The sequence below is a fragment of the Triplophysa rosa genome, linkage group LG6 (assembly GCF_024868665.1).
Source record: "Triplophysa rosa linkage group LG6, Trosa_1v2, whole genome shotgun sequence".
Lineage (NCBI taxonomy): Eukaryota > Metazoa > Chordata > Actinopteri > Cypriniformes > Nemacheilidae > Triplophysa > Triplophysa rosa.
The window spans coordinates 26,518,797-26,527,444 of NC_079895.1; the positions used below are offsets into that span (position 1 = coordinate 26,518,797).

The 8,648-nt window shown below is 38.6% G+C and overlaps 1 protein-coding gene and 1 long non-coding RNA gene across 2 annotated transcripts in view; one reads left to right on the plus strand and one right to left on the minus strand.

Moving 5' to 3' along the window:
- chn1 (chimerin 1) overlaps positions 1–8,648 on the minus strand; it is a 38,757-nt gene continuing 30,109 nt past the window's right edge. Inside the window, exons 9-13 of the mRNA XM_057335732.1 lie at positions 4,015–4,188; positions 3,461–3,538; positions 2,108–2,245; positions 1,801–1,906; positions 1–978 (exon numbers count right to left, since the gene is read on the minus strand). Coding sequence (XP_057191715.1) covers positions 807–978; positions 1,801–1,906; positions 2,108–2,245; positions 3,461–3,538; positions 4,015–4,188 — 668 coding nt within the window. The 3' untranslated portion in view covers positions 1–806. The remainder of the gene's footprint in view (positions 979–1,800; positions 1,907–2,107; positions 2,246–3,460; positions 3,539–4,014; positions 4,189–8,648) is intronic.
- The window catches only part of LOC130555484 (uncharacterized), an 18,181-nt gene continuing 11,784 nt past the window's right edge, over positions 2,252–8,648 (plus strand). Inside the window, exon 1 of the long non-coding RNA XR_008963127.1 lies at positions 2,252–2,388. This is a non-coding gene — a long non-coding RNA (uncharacterized LOC130555484). The remainder of the gene's footprint in view (positions 2,389–8,648) is intronic.

The window sequence follows — 8,648 nt, forward strand, 5'->3', positions numbered from 1 at the left end:
CACAGTTCTAAAAGTACATTTTAATAAATTAATGTCTTCATGCTCAAATCAATTACAAAAACAGAACCAAAAACATCAAGAAGTCACATTAAGAGTGCAAGAGGTTTTTCTAAAGGCAGGTTTAAAGATCATGAATTCTGAAATGAACACGGACTGTAAATATTGTGTTTGAATGTGTTTACTGCAGAAGTCTTTTGACTCTCATTTGGAGGTCTGGCGTGTGAAGGCAGAGTCGGATAAACCTGACGGAAGAAATAAAAAACAACCAGAAAATAAAACCCATTCAGATTCTGAAAAATCACTGCCAACACTTTATCCGCTGACCCATACACACTGGATTATGACAAAACTAACCTCATATTCAAGTACACAACCTCAGGTTGATTGAGCGTTATAAATGACTATACAGATCATATGAATAGGGTTATTACGCCGCACAATTTGACATCATCCTTATTTACGGCTCTTCAAATAAAGTGTTTCCAAAAACGACTGTATCTTATCCAAATGCACGACGTTTTACAAAAAAGAAACAAAACGCCTGTTTGTAGTACGGCAAGAACAACAGAAGCACGATCCTTCAGACTCCAGCAGAAGAGCAATGCTGAAGCACAGCGCGCCCACCGTCAGCTTTAACAAACCCCGACAAAAATGGGGAGGAAGACATGCAAGATACAGGAACATTATCCATCAGACGAGGAACGGGGGGGTTAGTAAGTACTGGTCCAAAAAAAGTGATATATTACAAGAGTCCTTCATGTTCAAGTCCAGACGGAGTAAAAGAGAAGAGCAGCTGCTAGAAGAAGCTAGAAGAAGATGTCTTCATTCTTGATGAGTAACTCCACCACCTGCCTCTGATAGCGGATGTCGTTCAGAGACGTCATGGCGTCCAGATCGGGTGCTCGCATCAGGGTCGGCCCGAATACGATCCCCAGATTCTCAGCGTTCATCAGGTTATCTTTCTCATTCTGCGTTACCCTGCACACACACACATACAGTATTTACAGTAAGTGTGCTATAGGACATCAAATATGTTACAGTGGAGATTCAAAACACGTGAGAGAGGTGGGAGGTTTTGTCTGGATTTACCGGCTCATAAATCAAAATATTGAATGTTCCCTCTTTTGTAAGTTGCTTTAAATATGTTGTGTATGTTTTACTAAGATACAAAAAAAAAAGAAAAGTCAGCATACAGTACATAGGGTTGGCAATCGAAAATCAATTCCATCAATTCCAATTCGGAATCGAAAGGTCAGGAATCAGATTGGAATTTTTTTTTTTAAATGAACCATATTTTACTATAGTAATCATGGTTTAACTATAGTATTTGCAGTAAAGCACAGCAACCACAAATTTACCATAGTTTCATTATAGTAACAATTTAATCATGATGTAGTTAAACTACGGTAATACAAATTGTAATAAATCAGACAAAACATGGTTGCTACAAACACAAAACTCTGCTCATATATATATATATATATATATATATTTGCAAAGCAGTCAATAACCAGGCTAACTTTTTACTTCGAAACTGGGAATCGCTAAGAATCGAAATCGCTCAAATTCAAGCGATACAAGTGAATTCAGGACACTTTAACAATGAACATGTATTCAAAGTAAAAATCGAAAAAATAAGATACAACATTTTTGATATAAAATATAAATAATATCCAAATGTCCCAAAATCATAAAGAATGAAAAGAAAGTAATAGTTAATAGTCAATAGCGAATAATACTTTTGTTTAAATAATTACTTATCGTTGAAATATTACAGAACTGTGCTGAATTGTTTCTTACCTTTTTAAATGTGCCATAAGATAGCGCAGAGTTTCGCAGTGTGAGGGCGGAAGCTGCTTCAGAGCTTCATGAAGAGCTTCCAAACGCTCATCAGGGTCTGTGACCTCTGAAACACACGAACACGTGTGACCGGTGAGAAACACATCGACCACATCAACACTCGCACGTACAGAATCAACGTCAAACTTCTGCGAGAGTGTACACATCACGAAGAAGACGTGTTTGTGAGGAAACATTAAAGCAGAAACTACATCTGTGATGCACAACACTGTCAGGCAGACACAGAGATGGTGTGTGTGTGACTCACTGGAAGCCTCGATGAAGCGTGGATAAGCGTCGTATGTGATGACGGGGATGGGCAAGTCCCTGAAGTAGAGTTTAAGAGCACCTGTGATGATGTTGATGTCTTCATACACGTTCACAGAGATATCGGCTTTCTCACCGTCTGAACACAAACCATTCAAACACACACACTTAGAAATCCGCAGACCAAAGAAACGCTGAGCTCCAGAGAGATCGCAGCCTTTACTGTACATCATGACAACTGAATGAACCCTAGAGCAGAACTTTGGATTATTCGGAGGCCATGTGAGTATTTCTGTATTGTGATGCTGATGTGTTGACAGTATTTCAGCGTTTGGATCAAAATCTGCTGTTGAGCTTTAAAATGTAGTCCAAAAAATTCCTATCGCAACTTTATATTTGGAGTCTGATAACTTATTGTATGATAACCCTCACATGGTTCAAACCCTGGATATGACTCTTTCTTCAGTGGAACACAAAAGAAGATATTTTGAGTAATGTGGTTTTGCCTTCATATAATGGAAGTCAATGGGGTTAAATGTTGTTTGGTTACAAATATTCTTCAACATATGTTCTGCAGAAAAAAGCTAGTCGTACAGGTTTGAAATGACATGAAGGTGAATAAATGAAAGATTTTTCATTTTTGGATGAACCGGCCCTTTAAATCTCATCTTTCGATGTCATCATGTTCCACAGCCACTTTTCAGTCTGTTCTCTCTATACCTCCTTCATTACCGCCCCCATCGTCTGTTGTTCTCTCTAGCTCATCTTCTCTTTCCCGGTATGTTTGATAGTGATGGCACTCGAGCGTCATTATGAAACAGTATTGTGTGGGAATGTGAACAGATGGGCGTAAATCCTCTCACAAATGTGCAACTTGAACGTTTAAAGCAGCTCATTTCACATTACATAAACCCTCGAGCTCTACATCTGAGTGACCTAAAAAAGCATCATTGTGTACGTGTGTGATTCATCAGCGTGACACACACTGGTAAAGCATGTGTTGAACTAGGGCTGTCAAACGATTAATCGCAATGAACAGCATCCAGAATAAAAGTTTGTGTTTACATAATATGTGTACTGTGTATTGTATTATATGTATTGTGCATATTCATTTTGTATTTATAAATACAAAAACATACACAGAAATGTATATGTATTTAATAAAAAATTCAGATGAATTTGCATATAAACGATTTTATATTTTTCTTAAATTGATTTGTGTATGTGTTTATAAATACAAAGTTAATATGCACATTACACAGACATATACTATGTAAACACAAACTTTTATTCTGGATGCGATTAATCGCTTGACGGCCCTATCTTGAACATAAAAGAATATAAAGCCACTCACCTCTGTCAAACGTCAACTTCACATCTTCAATTAACTCACTGAATCCAGAGACTCGATACAGACCCTCTGAATTCAGACCTGACACAGAAGATCATGACGAACACAATTTTACAATAAATAAAACAATCAGATGAGTTAATAGCACATGTATGATACACCAACAATCATTTTGGAGAGCGAGAAATGTAGTCATTTTAAAGGGATACTTCAACCAAAAATGAAGATTCTGTCATCGTTTACTCACCCTCTGATTGGTCCAAATCTGTATACGCTTCGTTGTTATGCTGAACACACAGGAAGAAATTTGGAAAAATGTCAGATCTCGCCCCCCCCCCCATTGACTCCCATAGTAGGGAAAATAAATACAGAGATCTGACTTTCTTCTAAATATCTTCCAAAACAGAAAAATGTATACAGGTTTGGAACAATCTGAGGGTGAGTAAACGATGACTTGATTCTCATTTGTGGGTGAATCATCCCTTCAAGATATCGCGCCAAAATGTTTACATTCAGGTCTAAATCTGAAGGACACATTCGATGAGCTGTTTGCTCACCCCGTGACTCGATCTCTCGTATGCACATGTCCACCACCATGGGTCGCTTGGAGTTATGAGCTTTGACCAGTGTTGTGAGATCACAGCTGTACACCTTCTTCACGTGCTTCAGATCCGGTTTACAGTCGTTGGGAACCATCTTAGAGCACTGCTTATGAACATTCAATCCACAATCTGAAAACAAAGAAAACATTCCGCTTCGCGTCACATCACTGGCAACACAGCTGATTCATGTCATGATTTCATTATTCCTGACACAATGAACTGCAAACCGAGCAATAAATCCAGCACTGTTCAGTCACGTGTGTGACATTAGTCACAGAATTAATGTCCCGTGTGTCGACAGCAGCAGTTTTACAGCAGATACTATCGATCCTGAGATTGAAATGTTCTGCTTTAATTAGATCCTGGTCATTTTTCCCAGCATGCCGAGCTTAATCGATGACCTCAGCTGACCTCTGATCAGTGATTTCAGACTCTGATTGGCTGACGGCTTTCACCTTGGCGATGACTGAACAAGGCAGGACTACAAATGGCTCCTGATAAAAAATGCATGAGCAATTTCAGGCACCTTATAGCTTCATAACCCTCGAAAATAAACGTGCGTTACTCATACGGGATGCTTCAGAAGACAAATCACAGATGAGATGTCTTTAAAGGGATACTTCACCCTTCCAAAATGTCTTTGTTCTGATGAACACAGAGGAAGATATTTGGAAGAATGTTAATAACCAAACAGATCTTGCCCCCCATTGACTCCCATAGTAGGAAAAATACTTTTACATTTTTTTATTCTGTTGAACACAAAAGAAGATATTTTGAAGAATGTAGGACAGCAAACAGTTCTGGGCCATTGTTTTTTTTCCTACTATGTGAGTCAATGGGGGTCGAGATCTGTTTGGTTATAAGCATTCTTCCAAATATCTTTCTCTGTGTTCATCCTAAACAAAGACATGTATACAGATTTGGAACGACTCGAAGGCGAGGAAATGATGACAGAATTTTCATTTTTGGGTGAAGTATCCCTTTAAGATCTCAAAAATATCTCACATCGCAAATGTCTCCGTCATTAGAGTTTCACAAGAGATCTCAACAATGCAGACTGAGATTAGTCAAGTCTGCAATCAAAAGTCAATATTATTAAAGATCTCAAAACATTTCTCATCAAATTCAACCAAATCCAGATTCTTTTACTTCTACAATATACATTCAGTTTACACCTCCATCTTCATGGGTTTCAACAATCCTCTCAATGTCTCTTAAGCAATTATAAGAGGCCCATTTTATACTACTTTCATACTTAAAACACAATGCAGAAATCGTCTTCAACGCTACATTTTCTCTGGGGCTGAACAAGTAACATAAGAATGGCAAGAACAGATTTAGCAAAACACTTAAATGTTCAAATGCATCTATAAACACCAACAAGACGGATAGAAACACAAAATAATGACACAACAACTTTAACTTGAAAACATCTCATTTCTATCCTTTAAAACAGTAACCCAGCCTTGAGTCAACCCAACCGGTCCAGACAGACACAGAGCTCTCACAGATTATGCTAATGTAGGCAAATGAGCTCATTCATATATAATGTCACCTCAAAACCAGCTGACTGCTTTAAAGCATGTGTCAGAGGAATAATGAACAGTGAAAGACTGAAAAACACGGTGACATTCAAGAAAAAACTGAACAAATAAAGAGAGATGAGCCAGTCGAGAGAGAGAGACGGTGGAGTGGACACGCATGTCCTGAGGGTTACACCTGACCTCATTCTCCACATTAAATAGGCCAATGGCTTAACTTTACTCTTCTTTAAGGCTTCCTTGAAGATTTGAATCCTTAAGACTTCTCTATTAAAACCTTTAAGTGTTTTATATTCAGTTTCAAAATCATATTATCAGATTCAATTCTTTTTGACTTTACTTCTTGTCTTGTACACGGTTTCATCTTAACAACGTAAACAAACGTTACTGCGCATGCGCACGTTTGTGACCCCACCTTAACTTCCGGTACACATTCACAAACAATAGAGCGCCTGTAGGTTATTTCCGATAACAGGCAAAAGAAACCGACCGATACTTGGCTAAACTTGTCTCTGCAATATTTTGAATTTAGACTGCGATACCAAGCTCAGCCGCTAGATGTCAGTGTACCGTACGCTTTCTTTAAATACTTTGTTTAAACTGGGCATTTTCCAAACGGAAGTGAGCATCCCTATGCCCTACTCCCTTCGAAGGGCTGAGCCCTTGAAGTGAACTCTTTGAAGGGTGTAGGGCGTGTATGTGTTTGGAACTCACTTCACAAAGGGAACGACTGGCCAAATGTTACCTTGACAACGACGCACGTGCACTCTGAATCCAGCGCTCGTTTGTTGAAAATACATTTTTTATACTTCATGTCTAATATATTTCACCTTGCTTTTCACTCCACTTGGTATTTATAAAGGAAATTACGTTATATGATAAAGGAAACCTATAAACAAGTAGCCATTTTTAAACATATTAAACATACTTTCCAATAAACTAAATGATCTTATACTATATTTTAACCATTTTTAACCATATTTATCACTGACAAAAATTGTGTAAAACATATACAAACTAAATGATTGTACTTACATTTAGGTAACGTTAAAATCCCGCACCATATGTGCTTCAAAATGCGTCGCGAGAACTCGTAATAAAAAACAAAAAACTCGTAATCCAAGATCACGTGAATGAAACTTTCTTCCTTGAAGTGACCATGGCATGTACCCTTCGTTAACGGACTTCTGAAAGTCCGGCCATTCGCGAAGGGATTCAGGTGTTCACTTTCATTTGGAACGACCCTACAAATGGCGTCCGCCAAGGGCCCTTCAAGGGCGCATGAATGCCGTTTGGAAAATGCCCGCAGTTAACTTCCGGTTTGTGTTAGGCTAGTGTCTAATAATATAACTATTTATATGTTATTAATTTATGTAAATATTAATTTGTATTATTATTTAACTGTACAATAATTGTATTAAATAAACGAGTTGCTGAATTTTGTTGTATGTTCATTTTATTCCATAAACAGTTTGTTGAATGGGTACTGTAGTTCGGACGCATTTAAAGAAACCGTATGGTACACTGTGGTGGTTGAGCTTGGTATCGCAGTCTAAATTCAAAATATTGGAGAGACAAGTTTAGCCAAGTAACGGTTTCTTTTGACTGTTATCAGAAATAACCTACAGGCGCTCTATTGTTTGTGAATGTGTACCGGAAGTTCAGTTGGGGTCACAAAAGTGCGCATGCGCAGTAACGTTTGTTTATGTTGTTAAGATGAAACCATCTATAGCAGTACTTAAAAAAGAATATAATGTTAATAAAAATATAATAAAATGATTGATAAAAACATATTAATCAAGATTATGACAAGCTACTCTGGTACGAATTTCAGTCTTTGTACTTTCAATACAATAACTGGAGAGTTACACCGTTTTTTATTTTAAATCCTAAAATCAGAAATTAAAATCACATTATCATAAATATATGTAACGCAAGATCAACACACAAAAATGAAGCGTCACATCACTGACCCAAAAATCACATACACCGCATATATCTATTGCCGGTGGCTGGTTTTCCTCAGCTCGAAACGATGCATATTACGCATTCTTTTCTTTTTGTCTTGTGCACCTAGTGTAACCTAAACCATTCAATGCAAATACAGATTTATCTGCTGACACTTATGGTAAAGATTTCATGCCGGGTGATTAAAAATGGCCCCTTGAGCGACCGGTGCTCTCCTGAGACTTCAGCCATGCAGAACTGTAATTATTTCTGAAGAAGAAGAGCGAGGCATCAGATAAGCTGAGGAGACAGACGCTAATAGAGGGCACATCTCCAATGCATTGTGTCTGTCAGCTGAGGTCTGCTGGGGTCTTGTTCAGTAGAGGTGACCCCCGGCCCTCAGGTGACACAAATCTAACCTACAGCTCATCTCTCTGTCAGATCTATCGTTTGAACCACATAAAATATCCTTTCTTTGTCATAAAACACTTGCCTGTATACACACATACGCTGCAGATATGCTCATGCTGACTTTTAATAAAAGCAATAAGCCACTTGAGAGCATGCGTGACAGTGATGTTAAGGGCTTTGTTCAGGAATCATGTCGTCCTTCATCCTCGCAACACACTAAAATCACTTTAATACACAGTCAGTGTTATAGAATGCAGTTTTAGACCATTAGTTATAATAATAAATCGATATGATGGCTTCACAGAATATCACCGTGGGAGTGTTTTGAGGCAGTACCGTGAATTTCCCCTTTCTGTGTGACCCAGTGCCGCTATGAGCTGTGAATCTTAATGTGAGCTCTCAGCGGCTCCTCTCATTATAAAGACATGCCAGCTTTGTTTTCAGTCTCTGCCATGATGGACTTGGCTGGGGAGGGGGGGGTTATCCTCTCATGAGGCAATGTGGCATAACATGCCCGGGAACTGGGACTAGCACGCTGGCAGCTGCCCAAATGCGCACACACACACTCAGACAAAAAGCGATAGAGAGCAGAAAGCTTGTCAGAGCACAGATTTCCCTGCCCTACTTTCTGATGGCATGAGAGAGAGAGAGAGAGAGAGAGAGAGAGAGAGAGACAGAGAGAGAGAGAGA